This window comes from Chelon labrosus, assembly GCF_963514085.1.
Source record: "Chelon labrosus genome assembly, chromosome: 2".
NCBI lineage: Eukaryota > Metazoa > Chordata > Actinopteri > Mugiliformes > Mugilidae > Chelon > Chelon labrosus.
Genome location: NC_140338.1, coordinates 23,449,284 through 23,474,160, shown reverse-complemented (window position 1 = coordinate 23,474,160; position 24,877 = coordinate 23,449,284). Strand labels below are relative to the sequence as shown.

Here is a 24,877-nt window from a genome sequence, read left to right as displayed (position 1 = left end):
ATCTAAATTGATATAATATCATTTTAAAATGGAGTACCTTTCGTGTGCCTTTTACAATTAAACAATCAATAAAAAACACGCATTAATGTGGTTTCACGTCCCGAGTCTGTCTGTCTGTCTGAGATTACTGGATTACTGGATCTCTGGACAGAGGGGGGGAAGAGAGAGAGAGTGAGGTGCTCTGCATATTAGACGCTGCGTCTTAGTGCATGGTGCATTACTTCCCTGCAGGGACCCTGCACAGGAGAACCGCAATTTTTGCTTCACGTGGGAATTTCAAGGAAAACATCTGTAAGAAATGCATATGGTACATCAAGTTTCAGCGGAATGCTGCGTAGTTTGTCAGAAGGCTGAAGTAACTTCATCCAATACCCAGGTGAGTTTTTTTCACCGTTTCCACATAATGTATTTTTGATATTTGCTAATCTATGCAATATCAAATGTCCTCCCACGTGTAACGCAAAAATGCCATTAAAACGTGTTATGATCACCTTTCAAGGCGGACTATTTCGAGGCACTTTTGCGTCCACGTTGTGCCATGTGCCATTACGCATAGATTAGGTGAACTAATCTGGATTACGGTGAGCACCGCCTGACGATAACTGCCACGCTGTCTGTCATGTCTGCTGTCCACATGTTTAACATTAGACAGAAAAAGATAAGAGACTTTTTAAAGTAATAATCCACCCTATAGAAAAAAAATAAAGATAAATTTGTTTTAATGATGTAAAAGTACAATTATCACACTGTTAATGTACTCAGTTGTTTTCCTAAGTATAGAGTATTTTAAAGTAAATGTATTTGTTTTTAAATTGTTATATTTAATATATAAAACTCATGTAAGCAGTGACGTAGTTTGTGAAGTGCAGCTGTGACTATTAAACCACTTAAACTATAGCTTTTTCTATCTAAAATCAGAAGATGTAACTGAAGAAAAATAGCATACATATTACAATATGTCCCTCTGATGTAATGGGTTAGAATTAGATTAGAGAGTAAAGTTCAATCACAAAAATGTTTATTTGAGTGAAGGTTGCACTCTACGTTATTGTAACCAATGTGGTCTAAACTGAATTCATTTGAATGTAGTTCTTACTACAATCCAGATACGCCAATATAATCTCAATAGGTGCTTTGGTAGCGTCCTAGCAGATGCTTCTTTATCCAGTCATTGTTTTAGCAGCTGCCGGATTTGTTTTATGTTGCCACCATAATCTGGAGAAGAAACAATTAGTACAAATGGTCAGCCACAACCTTTCAGTACAGACGTTACGTTTGATGATCCATTTTGGAGATTACCAGGAATGAGTAGTGAAGTTAAGTCGGTAACAGAGGACAAAGAAACTCACTGTTATCTCCTTTCAACGTGTCTTATCTTAAGAACTGGTATCATCCTTACTATAGAACACTAATAAAACATTACTTTTATGCCACTTTTCTGAATATTTATCCTTAATCCTTCTTTGAATTTATTATGAAGCTGTATTAAGGGGATTTGGGAGCTGTGAACTGGTTTAATGTGTCCATGTAGAACATATAATGCTGTAACTGAAACAAGAACAAGAAGTAAGTTTTATGTTTTTGTTTTGCGACTTTCAGATAAGGACCTGTGTCTAAATGAGCAAGAGGAGAGTTTGCTGAAGGAATAATTATATCAAGAGAAAACCATACAAAAACATTCTTGGAGGAAGAAACTCAAAGTGGAAGTTCTGTTTGGCCTTTGGAGGATCAGGAGAGAGGAAGTGAATCATGCAAGGGTGTGAGGTTAGTAACCGGCTCCGCTACTGGCTGACCCTGACCTCGGGAGTGTTGGAGTGTCTGTGGTTTGCTGGTGTGGTGTTTGGCTATGCCTCCCTGGTGTTTGTGTTGAAGGACGACGGATACTTCAGAGATCTATGTGTCAGCGACCAGGACAGCAACAGCAGCCTGACCAGTGCAGGTGAGCATCTCTGGAGTTTAGAGAGGAGTTTGAGAGTTGAGTTACCTGCTGTGGAAAAACTTCAGGTGGAACTCAGTCCTCTCTTTTTTATTTACATTCAAACCAAAGGGAGTGAAATACACTATATTACCAAAAGTATTCGCTCACCCATTCAAATGATCAGAATCAGGTGTTCTAATCACTTGGCCTGGCCCCAGGTGTATAAATTCAAGCACTCAGGCATGCAGACTGTGAAACAAGACATTTGTGAAAGAATGGGCCGCTCTCAGGAGCTCAGTGAATTCCAGCGTGGAACTGTCATAGGATGCCACTTGTGCAACAAATCCAGTCGTGAAATTTCCTCGCTCCTAAATATTCCACAGTCAACTGTCAGCTCTATTATAACAAAATGGAAGCGTTTGGGAAAAACAGCAACTCAGCCACGAAGTGGTAGGCCACGTGAAGTGACGGAGAGGGGTCAGCGGATGCTGAAGCGCATAGTGCAAAGAGGTCGCCGACTTTCTGCACAGTCAATTGCTACAGAGCTACAAACTTCATGTGACCTTCAGATTAGCCCAAGTACAGTACGCAGAGAGCTTCATGGAATGGGTTTCCATGGCCGAGCAGCTGCAGCCAAGCCACACATCACCAAGTGCAATGCAAGGCGTCGGATGCAATGGTGTAAAGCACGCCGCCACTGGCCTCTAGAGCAGTGGAGACGCGTTCTCTGGAGTGATGAATCACGCTTTTCCATCTGGCAATCTGATGGACGAGTCTGGGTTTGGAGGTTGCCAGGAGAACGGTACATTTCAGATTGCATTGTGCCAACTGTGAAATTTGGTGGAGGAGGAATTATGGTATGGGGTTGTTTTTCAGGAGCTGGGCTTGGCCCCTTAGTTCCAGTGAAAGGAACATTGAATGCTTCAGGATACCAAAACATTTTGGACAATTCCATGCTCCCAACCTTGTGGGAACAGTTTGGAGCGGGCCCCTTCCTCTTCCAACATGACTGTGCACCAGTGCACAAAGCAAGGTCCATAAAGACGTGGATGACAGAGTCTGGTGTGGATGAACTTGACTGGCCTGCACAGAGTCCTGACCTGAACCCGATAGAACACCTTTGGGATGAATTAGAGCGGAGACTGAGAGCCAGGCCTTCTCGACCAACATCAGTGTGTGACCTCACCAATGCGCTTTTGGAAGAATGGTCAAAAATTCCTATAAACACTCTCCTCAACCTTGTGGACAGTCTTCCCAGAAGAGTTGAAGCTGTAATAGCTGCAAAAGGTGGACCGACATCATATTGAATTCTATGAGTTAGGAATGGGATGGCACTTCAGTTCATAGAATGAGTAAAGGCAGGTGAGCGAATACTTTTGGTAATATAGTGTATATGTTCACAAAATACAATAACACATATCTTTAAACTGAAGCAAAAAAGTCTAAATTGAATAAAGGAACTTCTTTTTGGTTAACTGGTGGAAGAAAACCATAAAACCTTGGACATATTTTATGTAGAGTAGCTAGTGTTGGCATCATATCTAAGTTCCTTGTTATGTAACAAATGTTATTTCGTATATAATTATTGTTGTTTGCAATACGTTGCTTGATGACCCTGATAGAGGTTCAGGTGGTTTTGAACACAACCTTATAATAATTCTGCTTTTAGCTGTTTTTTGGGTGTTCCACATGTCTTCAAAAATCATATGGGGGAATTTTCTCCAAAACAAATGCAATGAGCTAAAACAGACTGAAAATCTGTTTGCCAATGTTAAGGTCAAATATATGGATTAATGCAGCTTTAAATTAGAGAAGAAGACAAATATGAACTCCAACAAACATAGAAAATCTGTTTCTTTTCTTTTTCTTTCTTTTCTTTTTTAAATTGTTTAAGTTTATGTTGACAAGCAATCAAACATTTTTTGATTTAGTTTTGGCACATTACCGGTACATGTAGTGTTGAACCAGTGGTTGGAGTATATTTCTGTGCATGTTCATGCGCTTGTGCATGCATCTACAACATAGTTCCCGTACTCCCAAGAGCATGAACATAAGCTGTGTTACATGGCGTCGTTTTAAAAGCAGCAAGGTTAAAGTAAGTCATCGAACACAGACATTTTACACATACTGCAGGAGGTACTACTACCACGTCTCCTTTGCAGGTTTTTGCATTTGCACATCACTGCTGCATAGACAAATATAGGGCTTATACGTATGAAGGCGTTCCACCTTTCAGATCCTGCTTGTTTCTTTTTCTTGCAGGCTGCAGGAGACAGGATGAACAGTTCTCTCTGGTTTTCACAATCGCCTCATTCCTGAACAACTTCCTGAGTCTTGTCAATGGCTACCTGTTTGATCGCTTTGGCACCATGGTGACCAGACTGCTGGGGATGTGAGTCAAAAAGAAAATCCTTCTCCAGGCTGCAGTTGAAGACTAGGCTGAAAGCCAGACCAACCTTCCTCAGCCCACACATTTTTTTTGTGGAGGAAAATTAACATATGATGCCCCAGCAACGATCTGTCAGGCCTATCAAACTGTTATCTGGTGAAGGACAGAAGAGTAACAGTGACATAATCATATACGCATCTGAGCGCCACTGAGCTGAACTAGTTTACAACAAAATGGCTCTTATTGGGTGTAGGACTATTACACGAATCTACACACAAAAATCAAAGCAAACCCAAATTCTGCAGCTGGAAGAGTAGGAGAGTGGCAAAGCTCATATTAAATCTCAACAAGAGTTTAGTCAAAGACATGTGGGAGACTCCAAGGTCAACTGAAAGAAGGTTCTTTGGTCTGATGAGACTGAAATCAAACTCTTTAGCCTCCACTAGTACACCAAACACTGCACATCACCGCAAACACACCATCCACTGTGAAGCATGGTGGTGGCAGCATAATGCTGACGGGATGCTTCTCTGCAGCAGGCCCAGCTGGCTTGAAAAGGCAGAGGTAAAACAGATACGACAAAATATAGGTAAATCCTGGAGGACGAACTGATTCTGCCTCCAAGAGAACTATTTTTTTCCCAGTAAGACAATACAGGAAAATCGACTCACACACGGTTTAAACAAGGTGAATACCTTAATCCAATGGAAAATTTGTAGTTGGACTTCAAAAGAGCTGTTAATCTACAATCCCAGTTAAACCTGACAGAGCTTGAGCAGTTATATAATGAAGAATGGAGTAAAACTGCAGTGTCCAGGTGTGTGCAGACCTGACTGAGACCTTTCCACACAGAATTAGTGCTCTGATGGCAGCCAGGGGTGCATTTGCTAAATAGTCACTTGTAGAAGCTATTTCTATTATCTATAGATAATATCTGTTTTGCGTGATATGTTTTTAATAAATTGGTATTACTTTGTAGAAATCTGTTTGTAGAAATCACTTTGACAGTAAAGATGTAAGTAAGATATTGATCAAAAAGTGGAAACCATCCAATGGGGTGAAAACCTTCCGTAGGCACTGTACATTATATTGTTTATTGTTCAAATTTTATTCAATCGACAAACCCCAGAACTCCAACACCATAGAGAGACAAATGTTTAGGAAATTTAACTATTTGGTCCTTTGGTCAGTTTCAGCAGAGATCTGAAATGAGTTACCACTGAACCTTAATATTTCAGTTTGTAGTTCGGTTATTTCTGCAGTTTACAGCTAGGATAAAGGAGGATTTGTAAAGTTAACAGAGATAAAAGTTGGGAGTGTCAGGCAGTGGCCGAGAGGTTACACTCGATAAGAGCTCACATCATTTGACCCCAGACACAGAACTGTTGAGGTAATACTTTGCAATATATGCCACTATGAATTAGTTTGACCTTTCAGGCCTACTTCAGGGTGTTTAGACCCAAGACTTTCTGCCCATAGCGGACACAGTTCACTAAAAATATGATGTTAATTCTTTCCCATTCCAAGCAAAATGTGAAATCGTCTGTTTACTTTCCTTTTTGAGCTTTTGGGTTACACATTGACACTCCAAGTTACATATTTATTGCAATGTGCGTAACAGTTTATCTGTCTTTAGATAATGTGAAATGGATTATCAAGTTAAAGAGTCCCACCGTGGACACTCGGACAAAGACAAACATTGAAAATATTTAAACGTCTGAAAATATGTGTTTGAATGCATGTATAGCTGGTGGATTAATGAAAAGAGATACTGATGTTTCTCTTTTTAATAGCCGTTTATCTCTCTCCAGCTCTCTTTACACTACTGGAACCCTCCTTGTGGCCTTCTCCAGTGCAGGTGGGTGCACAAAGAAACATACACAATCAGATTATTTTAAGAATATGTTGCAGCATATCCAGTTTAATGTAAATTAGGGAAATTAAATTGCAAATAGATTTCACTACGGAATCCGTCATGATTATTTCCCCTACAGTTTCCCTAGTGTTCCAGTCACATTTAAGACATACATATTGATTTAACTTTCTACATTTTGCAAACACAGATATTATAGATGTACAGATATAACCAGGGATTAACTGTGTACAGCCTATTAAATGAAATGTTTATGCTGTTTCTGCTCTCTGCATGATGCTGTGTCTTAGTTAAATACCTCTTATATGAAATTAATTATAAATCATGTTTATAGTGCAATTGTCTTTTTAATTTGTCTTTTGTGGCTGTCATTACACCTGCAAAGGTACTGTGGTTTAAAAATTAGCCTGCTGGCTCAACTGGCACGTTTACAGAATAACGTTTTATTCAGGGGCAAAGTTTCTGTCCAGATTTTTCAAGCTGCATCAATAAATCTAAAAATATTTTTACAGTCAGACAGCAGGGATGTTGTGTATGCTTTCCCATCCTGAATCTGACAGCCATTAGAAATTTGCTTGATTACCCAAAAGTTTACTACTTTCCATAATCATATTAAACCCATATTTAATTATCAACTATCTCTTGAAATATATTTTAATTGGATTTTTTTTTTTTTTTTTTTATAACAGCTGTTCATTACTAAACCCCTAACATTTCTGTTGAGCTGTGTCACTGGAATCAAGCACTGCACGAGCTTAACATAATTGAAGGGAATAATTTCTAATAGATTGTCTTCAACTGTTCTGTAGCATTTTCACAGCTGCTCTTTCCAGCCCTTTCCTTCATCGCCGTGGGAGGAATTCTGCTCCTTCTAACTAACATTCAGGTAAATACGCCTCTGTATTCCTGTACAAATATTTAGCACAGAAGCAAATTGTATGTCCTAAACAAAATATATTTACTTTAAACTTTAAGATAAACCATATGTTTTGCACTTATGGACTTTTTGTGTCACGATAAGGTGGGCAACCTGTTTGCTGCTCACCGCTCCACCATCATCACCCTCTACAATGGTGCCTTTGACTCCTCAGCATTTGTGTTTGTTATCATAAAGGTAAAACAGTGCAACCATTCTAAAGTTAGTGTCACTTCAGTAGATCCTTTCACATTTTGCACATTTTGTTTTGCTGTAACTTTAAGTTAAATTGCCATTTTTTGCCAGTTAAAGACAATGACTGACGTGTCTTTAAAATTCCCTACAGATTTTACACATGTGAATTCTGCTTGAAAAACTAGGTTATCGTACTCATCCAAGCAAATTCTGTCAGACTGTTAGGTCAGATAAGAAGTTTCTTTGATCTCCTTAGGCTCGAAGTCTGGCCTTTACTTGGGCCTGGCAAGGACAGTCAGAGACAGTCCCTGAAGCCACTCTCTGTGTCCTGCTGCGGAGAAGCTCACATAGCATGATGCTTCTACCACCGTGCTTCACTATACATCGATCAGCCACAACATGGAGGCATTTCTGCTAAAGACATAAACTCTGTTAGAATGACCAACCAAGGGCGTTTCTGCTCAGTAACTCAGCCGGCCAACACTATGAAGGGTTCTAGTTGTAAAGTCAAATTTCTTCCATTTTATTCTGTACCCTTGCTCTGCCTTGCTGCAGGTTTTCACGGAGGTCAACAGAGAGTCCCTTGGACTTCATGGTTTTGATATTGTCCACACAAATTATGTGTGACTTTTGGGAACGTACTGTATATGGACTGGTGTGTTCTTTCTAAAAATGTCAAATCAGTTCAGTTTGCCACAGGTTGACACAGTGAAGGTCTAAACATTCCTCGAGATTATAAAATAACAAAGCAAACAGGAAAAATCAGGCTACCGTCTGGAACCGCAACCATGAATTTATTTAGTAGATAAGAGATTCAGTTTCTATATCACATGCAGTTTTTATTTGAAGTTTGTGCTTATTTCACACATATCTTCTATTTTAGCTGAAGGCAACATATATTTTAATTTGTCATGAATGAAACTTATTCCTTTTCTTTTGGCTTAATCAATATCTTTAACAGGTTCTGTATGAACAGGGAATCTCTCTCCGAACCTCCTTCCTCATCTTATCGATTTGCAGCATCATACATGTGTTCAGGACTATCCTGCTGATGCCAAGAACCCACATCCCCTACCCTCTGCCTCAGTCCTACACCTATGGGTAAGAATATCACAGAGCCTGTATATGCATTAGTTTTCTTAATAGCAACTATGTACTAACCTGGAAGCCATACAAACACTGGACACATTTATTTTTTTTGTGGTGGAAAGTTGGTCTGACACTGCTCCGATGGGAATCGATTTTGCTCTGGCAAAGATATCCCAGGCAAATCAAATAGTTTGGGCTGGCTTTATGTGGTGATGAATTATAGAGTAACATCATCATAGTCATACACGTCATCTGAGTGCCGTGGAGTTGAATTTGTTACAACAAAATGGCTCTGATTAGTTGCGGGACTATCCAATTGCATGCAGAGGTTTCTTTTATTTTATTTTTTTTAACAATACTCATATTCTGATAAGATTTGAGTCTGACCACTCCAGGCAATCTCTGTTATGCTACTGAGAAGCACCCCACAGCATGATGCTTCCACTACCATGCTTCACTGTAGGGGTGGTATTGTGCGGAGGCTGGTGTTCAGTTGACAAAGCGTTGGTCGTTATGCTCCAAAGAGTTAAATTTTTGTCAAATCATAATCTTTTTCATGTCTTATTCTTTTTCTGATGCTCAGAGTGAGTTGCGGAAAGGACAGCTCTTACAACGTGGAGCAGTTTGAAAGGACGAGGGACAGTACAACGAATGTTCCGCAGAAGTCCACTGAGAAGGACAACAGAACACCTGAGGACGAGACAGAGGCCCAGGACACAGGTACTTATTTTATTGTTACCATCATCTTAATATTTAGGACAAGGATGAGGCGAACGTGACATTCAGAAGTGACCACTTCATATTTTCCTGTGCAATATTGTCAATCATTGTGATGTATTCTCTAATGTATTATTATTGTATTCCACTATAATGGAGGCACAGACTCTAAATTGTTGTCCAGTCTTCATCTAATCATGTAATTTATGAATGACTGGAAAGTCTTCTTTCAGTTTGTTTGTTGTTCAGAAAAGAACAACATTAGTTTATCACAAGTATTGCTGGTATTAAAGGGAATTTTTGTATGTTTAGTGGCGAGTTTCCGGAGCTGTGTCTTCTCCTGGTTCTTCCTGTGGCATCTGTTGTGGCTGTCCATAATGCAGCTGCGACACTATCTCTTCATCGGCACACTCAACCCCATGCTCAACCGGCTGGCCAACGATGACCCCAACCTGGGTAACCCCTTAGACCCTCTTTATGACATTTATTAAATAACATGTGAAACTGATCGTTCCTTCTCTTGTCACCTCATGCTCATTGTCCTCTATGCCTCCATGTCCCTCAGTGAGTCAGTACACCAATGCTTTTGCCATGACGCAGCTTTGTGGAGTGCTGTGCGCTCCCTGGAACGGACTCATCTTGGACAGACACAAGGGAAAGCCTCTGGCTCCTGGTAAATTAGTGGCCGCCGGTGTGCCTGCATGTTAGTGTGCGCAGCAAAGCAACTGAATTTCTTCCTCCCGCTGTAGGAGAAACCGAGCAGGAGGCCGACCTGCGCTCCTCCTGCCTGTCTCTGTTCCTGACCTCGCTGCAGTGCCTGCTCTTCTCTGTGTGTGCCTCCGTTCCTCTCCTCCCACTGCAGTATCTCACCTTTGCCCTACAAGTCCTCAACCGCTCTTTCCTCTATGGCGGAAATGCAGCCTTCATTAGCATTGCGTGAGTCTCTGTCCCACACATACGGGAGGAAACTGACTGAATACTTCAATTAATCAAAAATTTGTGGTGCTTTACTTGGCTAAACTATGTAGCATTTTCAACTGGCTGTATTTGCTTTTAGTCAACTGTAAGTTGTTCCATCAACTGCATATCTTTGTCTTCATTTACCCATAATTCATAGGGACTTAAAGAGTCAAGGATAAATCATTCTGTGCAAGTTAAGTGCAAGCCATAGTGAAAGTGTCTTTGTGACAATTGCTCCCGCAAATATGAAGAATTTACATATTTTTGAGTACTCAACACAGACACTTTACCAAACACCACTTTATTCCTATCTGTGCCATGATGTTGTAAACACGATTTTGATCAAGCCTCTTTGTGCCTTTGTGTGGTCATTATTGTTGAAAAAGATTCTTTAAATTTGACACAAAATATGCAAGCTTGGGCACAATGTGGAGTGAAGGATGAAGGCTGTTTGCAAAGCATTGCTCGAGATAAAAAAAGTCTTTTACAAACTGGAGACCAGGCATTTGAAAAACATGTGGCATTACCCTGTAAGGTGCATTTAAGAAACAAGCTATTATGGGAAATGTAGGATCTAGAGTTTTGGATAATTGACAAATTTTCAGTTACTGCAGGGCTACTACTGACTTTATAACCAGCTTTTTGTAACATTATATTTTTGGTTCGGTCTTGCTGTCTCAGTTTTCCAACCAGTCACTTTGGGAAGATGTACGGCCTGGTGATGTCCCTGTCGGCCATCATTTCCCTGCTGCAGTACCCCTGCTTCGCCCTGGTCAAAGGAGTTCTGGGTGGGGACCCCTTTTATGTAAGTTTTCAATATTGTCCAAGACATCAGTCCCATATCTCTAACACTTTTCACTCAGCTACTTACCTCAGATAAATGGGAAGCTGTTTTTCCTCATCTGTTCCAGGTGGACATTGCACTCAATCTCCTCACTCTGCTGGCATTTATCCATCCCATCTATGTCCTCGTTCACTGCAGAAAACAAGCTCGCTGCCGGGAGAAAAAGGCCAAGACTGAAGCCACTCCTGAGAGAATGGCTGAAGCCAAACTGTAGAGGGACGTTCAAAAAAGTGTTTGTCTTTTACATTTCAGCTTGTAAAATTCTGCCGTCTGTTGCTTTTGATTGTTTTTCACTAAAAAAATAAATATGACAATATTTTAAAAATTTATTATTAGTGGACCGATGTTTCTTCTAATGATTTTAATAATTGTGAGAACATACATTTTTTAAGTTTTATACACTACCAGTTTATACACATTTCAGTTTTTTCTTTATTTTTATTATTTTCTACATTGTAGATTAATACTCAAGACATTAAAACTATGTAGTAAACATGGAAATGTTAAAGAATTATGTTTTATATTTTAGATTCTACATATTTATGGTTGATGCACAGTTCTGATGAATAGCCCTATTCTACTGTTTTAATCCACATTACAGCCAGTACGAAATTAGGAACAACATCCATCATTAGTTTAAGACACGAAGGCCAGTCAATCCACAACATTTCCAACACACTTTCAATGTATCCTTGAGTGGAGTCGTGAAAACCATCAAACGTTATGATGAAACTGTCTGAAACTGAGAGGAAGACCAAAGATTTTTGATTCCACCTGCCATGTCTTTGTGAGACGTAGAAAAGGCTAATGGCACATTTCTACATGTGTGGTTCCACTGCGAATCACAAAGGAGAAGGTGTGATGGTATGGGGGTACTTTATTGGTGACACTTATCAGTGTTTTATTCAAAAGTCAAGGTACACCCAACTAGTATGGCCACAACAGCTTCCTAGAGTGACATTACATCCCATCTGGTTTGAACTTAGTGGGACCATCATTTGTTTTTCAATGATTCACACTTCCAGACAAGGGCTATTTGACCAAGAAAGCCAGTGATGGAGTGCTGCAGCAGATGACCTGGCCTCCACAATAACCGACCTTAACCCGAGATGATCTGGGATGAGTTGAACTGCAGACTCTGACACTCTGTTTATTTAGTTAGTTTAGGAACAGAAACTATTGTACAAGTGTAAGTATGCGCAAAGACTCAAGAACGTCACAGTTCAAGACAATACAGACATTATCTTCTTCACCTACAGTAACAAGGAGTAACAACTTTTCTCTGCTACTTGGTCTACTACGTGACAGTCTTTCACAAATTAACAGATAAAATGTCGACTTTCTTTTCGCTAAAATGATCAAACACTACTGAACACACAATGCACATAATACAAAAGCAAAGGCACATGTTAGATGTTTTACACATTCATTCGTTCATCTTCTGTAAATGCTTGTCCTGTGAAGGATTGGGGGGGGGGGGGGGGGGGGGTACTATCGCTGGGCTAACACAGAGAGACAACCATTCACACTCACATGCACACCTATGGCCAATTTAGAATCACCAATTAACCTAACAAGCATGTCTTTGGACGGTGGGAGGAAGCTGGAGTACCCGGAGAGAACCCACGCAGACACAAGGAGAACATGCAAACTCCACTGTGCCGCCATTTTACACAACATCTGAACACAAACTGCTGTTCCTCCTGTTTTGTAAATTTTCTGTTGTGGCTTTGGTTTAAACTTTGAGTCAGGTGTATACTGTATTTGAATGAGGGGAAAAATGTAGCTGAGGAGGTTAAATTCCAAACTTGTGGAATATGAATGTATGTTTCAATGTGTGTTTATTGGACTTTTTCACTCACGCAGTTCTTCTCATCATTCCTAGCTGCTGTCTGCATGCTCTCACTGTTGGGCATGTGATTGTGATGCAAAAAAAGGATTGCGTCCAAACTTTCTGGTGGAATGTTTGATCTCTTCCTGTAAGCTGCTCCCACTCCTTCCTGCACAAAGCCCTGTGCAGCGTTACCTGCCACTGCCGGGGCAGCCAGGTAAGCACGAGCCACTGTGGCCAACAGCGGAAACTGTACTGCCTTCGTTCTCCACCACTGCAGGGGTTCTACTCCCAACCAAGCCCCCTTGTCGGCCCTGAAGACGGACATCTCCATGTCAACTGACTCTTCCACAGAGCTCTGTCTGCTCCTGGGAGTAGAGCTGAACAGGTCTCCCAGCAGAAACTCCATACCAGTAAGCCCACCCTGAGAGCCTTGATCTGCTGACTCACTCTCGTCTGCCTCTCCTACGTCACTCTCATCGTCTTCATCTTCAAGTTCTCTGAAGTTGATTGGGCGAGATTCTTTGAGGCGTTTGCTCCTCCGCAGGAAGTCACTCTCTGACTCTGGTGACTCAGGAGAGGGGCTTCTCTTGCTCTGGCTATGATTCTTACCTTGGCTCCTCCACCTGTCCTCCTTCACAATCCTCACAGCCTCTTTCTTCAACCAATCAAAAGTGTCTGTCTGCTCCTAAAAAATAATCAGAATTTTTTTTTTTTTTTAGCAAATTTAGCATTCACAAAATGACAAGCTTGCTTTACTGTACCTTCATGTAAAGGAAGGATTTTGGTTAATAAGCCACTGCATGTGTGTGTCACGCACAAACAATGATCTTAAAAGGCAAAGCAAGTATTACTAGAACTTCAACTACTCACCTTCTCCTCCATGAATCCAAGGCCGTGGAACTGGGGGTCCAGGGAACATGCCACACTCAGAGCCCTGTTTACAGCAGGGTTGCCATAGCCGCTCGCCAAGTTCCGCCTCATCATCCTCTTTACCTCCTTCAAGACGGACGATGGATCGTCTGGACGGGATACGAGGTGGCGCGACAACAAGCCAATGAGAATGGGTTTGATAAGCGACAGGCGGGGAAAGGCCTCTTTGGCGATAGTTCGACAAGCCACATCAAGAGGTTTGAGGACCAAGCACAGCTCTTCCAGAACTTTCCATTCAGAATGCAAAGTCTGGATGCTTTTTGAGGATTTGTTGAAGGTGGAGGTTGCTTTGCAGGAGCCAGTTGAACTAGACTCTGAAGCAGTACATTCTTTGAACAAGCCTTCGTCTTTAATATCTTGCATATTTATTACATCACAGAGAAGGCTCCTATGTCTGATGAGCGTGTTCAATAAAGGGTAGAGCTTATTCCAGGTTGGCCGGCTGTGAGCCCACGACTTAAGTCCTGCTTGTTCTTCTTTTGTCAGGCGCTGCATTAGGCTCTGCTGATATGAGCCTCTGTTTTGAGAATTTGGCAGGAACAGGGTGGAGAGAATATCCTGGAACTGGCTGAGGGTTTTGGAGATGACGGGGTGTGACATCACTTCCTCAATACAGGCCTGCACAGCACTGAAAAAACATGGGACCAATGGAAGTCCTTCACTAGAATGGCCATGCTCCAATGCGTGTGGTTCTTCAGGTGAAACAGAGTCCTCCCTCTCAAGAAACGTTGTAGAGTTTGGGTGAGATACACTTCCTACAGCCTCTCCACCATTCTCGCTCTTTATCGGCACCAGCCTCATCCTGTTTTTCCCCTCCCCTCCCAGCAGCACCAGATTAGGCTGGTAGATTCCCCACTCTTTTGCCATTACTCCAACCTGGGCATCCACTGCTCGAAGGTCGTTTGTTCCAGTGTCGGACAGTCTTTGGGTTGCAAGGGCCACATTCTGAAAACTGAAATTACCGTCTATGTAGTGTGCCCAAAGGGTGAGGTACCTCTCAGTGTTTCCCTGCCAGTTGTGGAGCCAAATATCTACACTTAACGTGACACAGTGAGTGACTTCCCTTTGACTGCTGGGAACTCTGCCACGCCTTCTGGGCTCAAAGTCAATTGGGGCAGTGTAATCACTTGTCTCCTCGTTTTCAATGCTTCCCATTTTCTTCCTCAGCAGCTGAGCTAGGCTCGCCTTGCCTTTGGTGTGGTGGTCTCTCAGGAGGCTCTCAAGCTGACAAGGCGAAGGCAGCTCCTTGCAGGAAGGAAGGAGTGTGTTGATCAGCTTTTTGAAGCCTTCCCCTTCGACTAGGACTGGAGCCTGGAGATCCATGACAAGGAAGTTGGTGATGGCATCGGTCACTTGGGCAGACAATAGAAGAGGGAAAGTGCTGACCAAACCACTGGTTACCATCACTGGTTGAGAGCGCTGTTGAGCTGTTTTGACAAAGAGCAAATTTTAAAACACATGTTTAGGACCTACCAATTAATTAGGCGAACCTGTACATTTGTTTTGTGCCTCTTTTTACAATAAATAAACCACAGTAACCAAAGAAGTCCAGGCTGGATAAAAAGAAAATCTCTCTAGCATGCTAGCAGTGTGGCTCCATGGACTGCAGTGTTGGTCTGTCAATGTATCACCATATTTGTCCTGAAATAGCTGGTAACATGCGTAAGGAATAGGGGTGTAACGGTACACACAAGTCACGCTTCGGTACGTACCTCGGTGTGGGGGTCACGGTTCGGTATGGGTTTGGTACAGCGGAAAAAAACAACAAAAACTCACATGTATAGAACTAGCTTTTTTTCATTTCTTTTGAAGATACACCAATAGAGTGAAACAACTAAAAACCACCTCCTGTTATAAAAGTAAAAAATAAAAGTAACTAGATGATCGCAAGCGATCATGAAGGGGTCCATGCCGTGGCGAAGTCGTCCCCGAGTGGGAAATTCTACACAACGGTACTACCATGGATTACTATACTACCGGTGCCAATTTCCGCTACATAGCGCCCGCCTTTACTCTCCTTCCGGCTTCTCACTGCATGCTACTCCCTTGTAAACAAACCCATATGGCAACAACTCGTGTGTTTCTGCCGGCAAGAACGAACTCCATGAAGACAGCTCTGCTTCCACAGAAATTCGCTTCAAACCAAACAACAAGCTAAAGTTCTGTCTCGCCCAGACGCGCGCACGGCTTACAGTCACAAACACGAGACAACACACTCACCACGGCAGAAGCACCGGGTCCGAGCGCCGAGTCTGCCGCGGCATCGTCGTCAGTGGCACCACTAATTTTGCTCAACATTATAAGTAATTAATAGGTATTTATAACTTGTACAAATACATTGCAGTTAAAAATAAAAATAATAATAATAATGATAATAAAAAAAGGCCGCAGTATCGCGATAATACCCAGAACCGTGATACTTTGTCTGGTATAGTATCGTGGTTATTCATTTTGGTATCGTGACAACTCTAGTCACTAGTAGTGCCCCCTATAGACGTATTGCACGAAACTTGGTGGGCTTGTAAGGAGTCAGCCACAGATTATTATTATCAGATTTTAAGCAGTTTACTGTGGTGGTTTGTGAGATATAAACATGTAGTCGTTGTAGCGCCCCCTACAACCCGAATTTCACAAAACTTGATTGTACGCAAGCATATTATAATGACGGTTGCGAAGTTTCATTAGGATTAGGTGAATACTTCAAAAGTTATAGGCCTTAAAGTAATATGAAATGTTTCTGTGTCACCTGTAGCGCGCCCTGTAGATGTAATGTCACGCAACTTGATGGGCAACTACTAGGGCTGGGCAATTAATTGAATTTTGATCACGATTTCGATTCTTGGTTCAAACGATCTCCAAATTAATAAAATCGAGTTGGAACGATTCTTTTGCCATTTTCCATTGTCTGTGAGGTTTTTCCTGAAAGAGACGCGCATGCGCAATTCAGTCGCTCCCCCAGAGCATTCAACGCGGCCCCACGAGCTCTGTGTGTGTGTGTGTATGTGTGGTGACCTGCAACACGCATCTTATTCAGAAAACAGCGCGGTCCCGTTTGGTCGATAAAAAGGGTAAAACAAGTTCTCTTGTATGGCAACACATCTGCACCCAGTAGCGGTTTTAGGCACGGGCGAACCGGGCAGTCGCCCGTGCGGCATTTTTGGAAAATGCCCGTGCGGCACTTGGAAAATAAATAAATAAACAAATACATCTGCGCCACTACATGGTTTTCTATTATCTGTCATATCTGTGTGGGGAACTGGCAAATTGTCGCCCCCTGCAGCTGCAGGCGCCCCTGCTTTTTGAGAAGGTGCCATGCACAGAAGGTGTGCGTGAGAAAGGGAAAGAGGAGGGGGGCGCGGGGGACAGTTCACCTCTGGGTCTCTCCCAAATTGGGGGGTTACAGTGAGTTTTTTTTTTGTTTTTGTTATTTTTTTGCCGAAATGCCGAATAAATGCATTTTATTTTCCAACTCAAAAAGAATCGTTTGAAGAATCGTGATTTCAATCTTGACCAAAAAAAATCGTGATTCTCATTTTTTCCAAAATCGACCAGCCCTAGCAACTACACAATATGTTACAGATTGTGTAAGTCAAATTTCATCAACTTAGCTACTGCAGTTTTTGAGATATTGAAATGTTGCTTTTGTAGCGCCCCCTAGAGACCAAGGGTCACAAAAGTTGGGGTGCTTGTACAGAATCATATTATTATTAATGATATGAAGTTTGATTAAGTTTGGGTATATACACTTCACAAAATAATAGCTTTGGAGTTATACTGTGCCGCGTCGTAAAAACGAATTAGCCATTAACTTTGTAATCAATAACCCTGCTAAAGTTTTTTTTTTTTTTTTTTTTTTTTAATTTTCATTATATTTGTCCATAAATAATACATGTCAAGTTTGGTGAGAATTGGATGAACGGGCTAGGAGGAGTTTATTTTGCTTTGAGGTGCAACTTTTTTTAAATGGAGGAAAAAATGTCAGGCGGAAGTGGGCGTGACCTAGTCCATTAGAATCAGGGCTATGTAATGAATCGGAAGGAGAAAGCATTCTGTTTCTAGCGCACTAAGTTCTAGAGATATGAGCCAAAACGTAAATTAGCGTATTATAGCGCCACCTAGCTGTAGGCATGTGTATTAACACCTTGGCAAAGTGAAATGCTTTTCGCCCTTGCAGTTTGTCATGGGCAGACACTTTTAGCTAAGCAGAATAATAAGAAGGCGAAGAAGAATAAAAATCGCAACAAAATCAATAGGGCTGCTGTAACGTCGTTGCACGGACCACTAAAAATAGAAAACATAAAACAAATGCATGAATTAATTTTGTTCATACAGAGGAAAAGAAAAAGCACAACTTCGTGTAGGGATAAACTGAGGTAGTCAGGTAGCAACTGGCAACTTTGGTAACTTCATTATGAGAAACTAACTTACTTGTTGCACACACGTTTTGTTCCCTTGCATCTACAACAGCAGTATCGGCGTGATGCCGTCTTATGTGCGATAGCATGTTTGATGTGTTTCCAGTACCGTACCGCACCTCCGCGAAACATCGTCGGCAGACAGTCTTTGTCCGGTCCACAACTCGCGTGCCATCACCGTCATACCGCACCGGGAAACCAAAGTGTTCCCACACTAGTGATTTAAATGAAGGAGGCGGCTCTTCCAACTCCACACTACTCTTTGTACATCCATCCATGCTCCACACTCTCAATTACTGTTCTTTAGTCTGTTTTGTCTTCTTCTGCAGGCTAATGACATTAGCTGGCAGCCTTTAGGCTCATTACCGCCACCTGGATTGAAGTGAGGACTCAACTTTTTCTTTTAATAGGCTACTCACTCAGACTATTCGCCATATGACTGCGTCCACCAAACCGTGACGCCCGTACCGTGACACCGCGGGACGAATATAAATACCGTTACACCCATAGACATGACGCCTCATTGAGCGCATTGACTGTATATAGATTGAGCGCTGGACCGTACGTCGACGTCGCCGCCATATTGGAGGAGGAGGCAGCTCTGTCCAGTGTTGCCAAGTCTGCTTATTATAAGCGACTTCGGGCTTGTTTTTATCTAAAGTCGCTTACAAATATTGAATATTTTTTTGGGGGCTTCTTTCTAAAGTGTAGCGTGTAGTGCGAAATACGGGAAGAAATATAACAAAGACTGGGCGAAAGAGCAAGTTCCTGAAGCTCAGGGGGGGAGAAAAATCAATAAACTGTGCAGCGTGGGTACAGCTTTTCAAAACTGCGCACAGTTTATCAATCTGTCCACGTGGATGTAAATTGACAATCTGTACCCACAGTTTAAAATCCGCCCTCACGGATTGTAAAACCGTGCACACAGTTTATTTATTTTTCTCTCCCCGGAACCTAGGGGGTCTCCGTAGAAAAAGTTTTGGGCTTGGTTGCTTATTTGTCTCGCGAGAACTGGCAACACTGTCCCGCGAACTACAAAGTGCTGTAAGTTAATACCTCTCATTTACACACATGAACGTATATATCCAGGAAACCGATAGGGACCAAAAACAACGTCTGTAACGTTCTCTGGTGACTATAAACGTTAACTACTCCTTATATATTCAGTGTACAGGTCGGCACCAAACCACCGGATGTAAAACAACAGACGTGGTTTTTGGTTCCTATCGGTTGGCTGACTTCTAGTCGAGCACCACCATGATGGTGATTTTAAGTCACATGCACTGTCAACTAACAGACTGAAATTAGGTCGAAACATTCATGTTTCTTTAAGGATGTGTTACAAACCACAGACAGGCATGGCCGCAGACTTTTGTTATAATTTGGGTAACAGAAGATTAATTTAAGTAAACTTATGACCTACACTACCATTTATAAATGCAATTTTTATCGCAGTTCAGTGTGGCTTGCACAGTGTTTTTCAAAACATTGAGGGGATACTAACATTTTAGTGGTGCCTACTTTTACTTGCAAATTAAGTGGTTTGTATGATCTGGTTAAATTCTTTGTTCATTTTTAACCTGTCTGACTGCTCATCTCTTGCTCTGTTGAACTTTGCTGTAGAGACGTTTCTCTGTTCCCAACTCAGCAATTGTTCTGGTGAGTAAAAGGTTATTGTGTCTGACAGAAATGATGGTAAACTCTGGGAGAATAAAATTAACCTTCAGAAAGACCGAACATTCTTTTAACCTTGTCACTTTGACACTGTTATCTATTGTGCAACATAAACATAGGGTAGAGAGCCTCAGTTACCTAAAGTCAGAGTGCGATCCTTGTTACCATCACGCGGTCTGATGTGGTGCTTGTTGGTCAGATGGTTTTGGAGATCAGCTGCTCCACCTGTACAGCTCACATGCTCCACACACAGCTTGCACACCGCAATACTCCGGTCCAGAGGCCGACCGGTTGGGTCAGGCTCATACCCAAAGAAGTACCACGGGTTGGTCTGCATGGCCGTCGGGTTACTCAGCAGTTTTTCTGTTCCAGGGAGAAAATCGTACTTTTCCATCACATGAGAGCCAGGGGACGGGAAAGAGATCAGGGAGGTTGTAGTGAGGGTAGAGCCACAAATCAAGCCTGGATCGCTTGCTGGTTCTGGGTTTGACACTGTTGTCACATCACTGATGAAAGGCATAGGGCTCTGAGATTGGCTTTGGTCTGACCAATGGGAAGTGCTGCTCGACTCTGGGAGAGTGACCAACTGGATGTCTTGAAGGAGGCGCAGAGCCGTCTCCTTGTCTCCAACTTCACATTTCACACCGTCACCTGTGTCCCCCCAAAAAAAAAAAAACAAGCTACAATTTCAGTTTTAGACTTTTAAATAAATACATCGCAAACTGAAAATTAAAAAGAAACCAGATTGGAAGTCAGACCAGCACATTTTTGGTGCCAGAATGTTTGTCTGGAGTCTTTCAGTTGGGAACTGACTGCTCCAGAAAAAATCTGCCAGGCCAATCAAATTGTTCAAGCAGGCTTAATGCACTGATTGACAGGAAAGTAACAGCGTCGTTGTCATGCACATCATTTGAGTGTCGTGAAGTTGAATATTGAATATTTTTACAACAAAATTACTCTGATTGCTTGCAGGACTACTCAATTGTGTGTGAAGGTATTTTTTTCTCTTTATAAGAATAAGAAAAACCTTTATTTGTCCCGCAATGGGGAAATTGCACTTTGCAACAGCATACAGAAAGGGCAGAATAAAAAATAACACGAGCAAAAAGAGTAGCTTATAACAGATAAATAGATATAGATAGATAAAAAGATAAATATTATTGGTTGAAACACACCAAAAAATTAAATCCAAATGGTCTGTTACGCCAGACTAAAACCAACATGGATTCACTAGCTGGTATCCAACACATGGCAGTAACCCAGTAGGACAGCACCTACCCATCCCCAGGCCCAGAAGGGTGGCATAATCCCTGCCGATCCAGACCTTGAGCTCTGCTCCCTCTGAAATGGGCTGTGAAACCCTGTAGTAGATGTGGCGGTAAAACTGAAAAACAACCATGTTGTGTTCCTCCTCGCTGCTGGTATAAGTTACATACCTGAAACATACCGCAAGCAAAAACGTTACTGAATGTATGTTGTGACCAGAGAGGCAAGAGCATTCAGACTAAAAGATAATAACTATCCACCTCATCCAGTTAGATTTGTTTTCATCAGTAGCTTCCACGTAGATGAAAGCAGCATCATCCCTGATCTGGAGGAAGAAGACATGTTTGTGTCAACATTTCTAATTTAAATACCATACACAGACTTTATGGACTTGGCTTAAATACTTATTTTTTTAATCAGTCACAAAAAAAAAGAAAATTAAGATTTAGAGTAACTTTTCATAGAGGTTTAAAATCTTGCGGGAATGTAACTATGGATGTAAGTGATGGGTATGGTTACAGGGGCAAAATGTCAACTTCTGACTACACCCAGCATGAGATCATATTAAGTCATGTTTTGAAATATCTTATATAACTCTGCTTTAGATATTCAGGTGTAATTATCTAACTCTCTTTTTACCGGTCACCAATGTTCGTGGAGAGAAAAGACCTGGGGCTTAGGTCTCTACTGAACCTTTTCAATCAACATATGTCACAAGTTAAAATAAGACTCACCATCCTGTTTCTAACATAATGAACATTTGATTTGGTATGTTTATCTACTTACAGCCCAGGCATACTTGAGGTTGGTTGGCATTTGTCCCCTGCAAGCTTCTCCTACGAAAGGCCCAAACATGATGCCCTGCTGAAGTTGACACTTGGCGTACACCTTCATCTCCCCTGTCGGCTCCTCGCCAGAAGATCCAGATACTCCAGACCCAACGTCCTCACAGAGGCGCAGACAGGAAGGCAGGGACAGCAGTGCTCGGGAAGGCCCGCCGTGGAGCCATGGCTCTCCGGGCGGCAGCACTGCATCCGGGACATAGTTCTGATTCGAAGCTGTCTGGAGAAATGGAACATCCTCAAACAAGTCTTCATGGTTGAGATCCAAGCCTGTAGACAAGTATATATATAACAGAGTTCATTATTAGTCAAATATGTAGTTAATGAGTCATATTGTTGATAATCCAGAGGATGGTTGGAGGGTTTTTTTTTTACGTGACCAAACAAAAAGGATAGAATTGAACAACACAAGATCTTTTGAAGTCTTCAACATTAGACATCATAATACATACATGTTAGTTATTTACAACAAAAACAGAGACTTTTAGTTTGTTTGAATTCATTTTATTTCATTCATGACTGACAAAAAAAAGTGCTCGTCTAAACCTTTTATTAATTACTGAAATAATGAATGCATTGCAGGATTGCTGCTCTGACCTTTCTTGTACACTGAGTCTATGTTAGTTGACCAGCTGTAGACCCAGGTACTTAGAGGTCTGAACGACCTCCACACAGTCCCTGTTGACGGTTACAGGCCGCAAGTGGGGCCTGGACCTCCGAAAATCCACCACCAACTCCTTGGTTTTGGACGTGTTGATCTGAGGGTGGTTTGCTCCGCATCATGAAACAAAACTGTTCACCAGGTTCCTGTACTCCTACTCCTATCCATCCGTGATAACGAGTGCAGTGTCGTCTGAGAACTTCTGCAAGCGGCATGACTCTGTGCTGCTGACTATACTTATGTCAGGTTTAGACACATTTTCACCTGAATCTCTCTGAGATGCATTCATAATGTTAAGCTCCATCGCCTGGGTATCTTAATAAATCAATCCAGCGTTAATATTTGGCCAAAGTGGAGGGAACTAGCACTATATGCTAGGGCTCCTGTGCTTTACGGTGATTATATTATCAGCTTGTATTGAAGAGATAATAGCCATGGCCGGCCAATCACTGCACCATCTGCAGGGCTGTTTTTCACACGAGCAGAGGTTAATGGGTACCCAAACTTTAAGTCAGCTGTTTACAGTGGGCAGAGTGACTGTTTGGCAGCTACCGTGGCAACAACAAGCGTGTGCGGCCGTGTTCTCTCTGCGCATGCGTTCAACAATCTGTAAGCATTTAGAAGATGTTGCTCATTTCACAGCAACATTTTACACTTTTTACACATTTTACAGTTTTGTTTTCAAAAGAGCACAATTTAAAAATGTCACAGAATAAGACAAAGATTTCATTTTATATGAATGCAATAAGAAACCTGTCGTTAAGCTCTAAGTTTAAACCAGCTGGTCATACGCGTTATAGCTTCTTTTCTATACACTCAATGGTTTTAACGAATTAGTTTTACGCTGCAATATGTTGCTTATAACGTATGAATCGGGGACTATTTTTTTTTCTGGAAAAAACTGGAATGCAACTTTAAAACCCTCAAAGCAGAGACTCGCCCCGTATGCACATTTTAAGGGTCACAAAACATACATGTGATGCATTTTTTACACTCCATCATTAGTGCACGAAATTCGGTGTGAGAATCACCTTGAGCCTCAAACAAAGCTCCGGAGGACGTGGAGGAAGTGGTCTCAAAAAAATCTGCACGGTGTCGACGCCTTAGGTGGCTTCTTAAATTCGTGGTATTTCCACCTTTTGCCAGCACTACCTTCCGGCATAGGCGACAAATAGCCCCGCCAGAGTTCAAAGGTTGTCCATTTTCATCTGCTTTTAAGCCAAAATACAGCCACACGCTCGACTTTCCTCTTGGTTTACTGATAAGATCCATGCTCCTGCTTTCCTGCTGCAGGTTGTCCACTGGCTGCAGCCCCACTCATAGATCTGGGGCGGATAGAAAACGCGCTCTGTTTTCGTCACGTGACTCAAATTCATATATGGACACGTTCATTTAAGAAACAGTATGCTATGACAGTGTAAAAACGTTACAGCAATGGTATGTAATGGTAAGGCAATAAGAAATGTATCCAAGTACACAGGTTGAATTCCCACAGGTGCCCTTCTGTTTTCTTTCTTCTTTTTTTTTTTTTGGTAACTTGAATTAGCGCATAATTTACGAATAAATGAGACATATCGGTTCAGAAAAGCACATACATTTATTGAAAAATTAATTAAACATGTATTATTTGTAATATAATAATATATATCAATTTCAATGTGAAATAACTTGGGAGAAGTGTCTGATTGAGCTCTGTGAATATGAAATTTCATCAATAAAATAAAGAGTCTAATAATAATATTGCATAAGTTATTTTTACATTCATGAAAAGTACTTACACCTTCTTCATTCAATATTAATCATGTGTGTTGCATAGTATTAAACTCTCAGTCTTGATTAGACTAGTCTAGATTTGTTGAATAAAATATAAATATTATATAAATATGTAAAATAAATTCAACAAATTTCTCCAAAGTATATCGCTAACTTACTAATATTGATGATACGTTCTAGTTTCTACGGTTCTATGTTTTGTACGTCTTTATTAGTCGACCAACGACAACACGCTGCGACGGGAAGGGTTGCCAGGTTGTGTTGTCGACACGCCAGCACAAACCAACGAAGAAAGTACAACAAATATATTTTAAAGAACAAAAATAATAATAATAATGAATATATATATATATATATATATATATACACACATATATATATATATATATATATATTAAAAAAAATGTAATTCTGTTTTATTCTTCTCAAATTCATACCAGTTTCAGAACACAACATTTTCATAGCCCGTCGTCCTTTTCAGCAATTACTTCTTCTTGAATCTTTTAATGGCTCTAAGTGAAAAGAAAATCATAAATTAGTTATGGAGCTGGTTAAACTCTCCAGGGGCCTAGAACGTCAGC

At 41.3% G+C, this 24,877-nt stretch overlaps 2 protein-coding genes across 5 annotated transcripts; one reads left to right on the top strand and one right to left on the bottom strand.

Moving 5' to 3' along the window:
• The first annotated feature begins 270 nt into the window (after positions 1-270).
• On the top strand, positions 271-11,140 carry slc43a3a (solute carrier family 43 member 3a). Of its 3 annotated transcripts, XM_084556936.1 has the most exons (13): positions 271-376; positions 1,600-1,939; positions 4,181-4,310; positions 6,119-6,165; positions 6,990-7,066; positions 7,202-7,294; positions 8,253-8,392; positions 8,964-9,100; positions 9,410-9,553; positions 9,663-9,770; positions 9,847-10,033; positions 10,739-10,862; positions 10,969-11,140. In XM_084556936.1, exons 2-13 carry the CDS (start codon positions 1,750-1,752, stop codon positions 11,113-11,115), a joined length of 1,524 nt encoding a protein of 507 aa, XP_084413062.1. In that variant the 5' UTR covers positions 271-376; positions 1,600-1,749; the 3' UTR covers positions 11,116-11,140. The 3 variants fall into 3 exon arrangements, with proteins under 3 accessions (XP_084413062.1, XP_084413063.1, XP_084413064.1); XM_084556937.1 differs by lacking the exon at positions 271-376 and having other exon boundaries at positions 1,405-1,939; XM_084556938.1 differs by lacking the exon at positions 271-376 and having other exon boundaries at positions 1,764-1,939; positions 4,188-4,310.
• Positions 11,141-11,433: 293 nt separating this feature from the next.
• On the bottom strand, positions 11,434-24,847 carry LOC311496264 (E3 SUMO-protein ligase ZBED1-like). Of its 2 annotated transcripts, none has more exons than XM_084556054.1 (7): positions 24,734-24,847; positions 21,807-22,132; positions 21,281-21,345; positions 21,033-21,190; positions 19,893-20,405; positions 13,606-15,092; positions 11,434-13,420 (listed from the first exon to the last, which is right to left on the bottom strand). In XM_084556054.1, exons 1-7 carry the CDS (start codon positions 24,756-24,758, stop codon positions 12,743-12,745), a joined length of 3,252 nt encoding a protein of 1,083 aa, XP_084412180.1. In that variant the 5' UTR covers positions 24,759-24,847; the 3' UTR covers positions 11,434-12,742. The 2 variants fall into 2 exon arrangements, with proteins under 2 accessions (XP_084412180.1, XP_084412179.1); XM_084556053.1 differs by lacking the exon at positions 24,734-24,847 and adding an exon at positions 23,555-23,891.
• Positions 24,848-24,877: the final 30 nt, after the last annotated feature.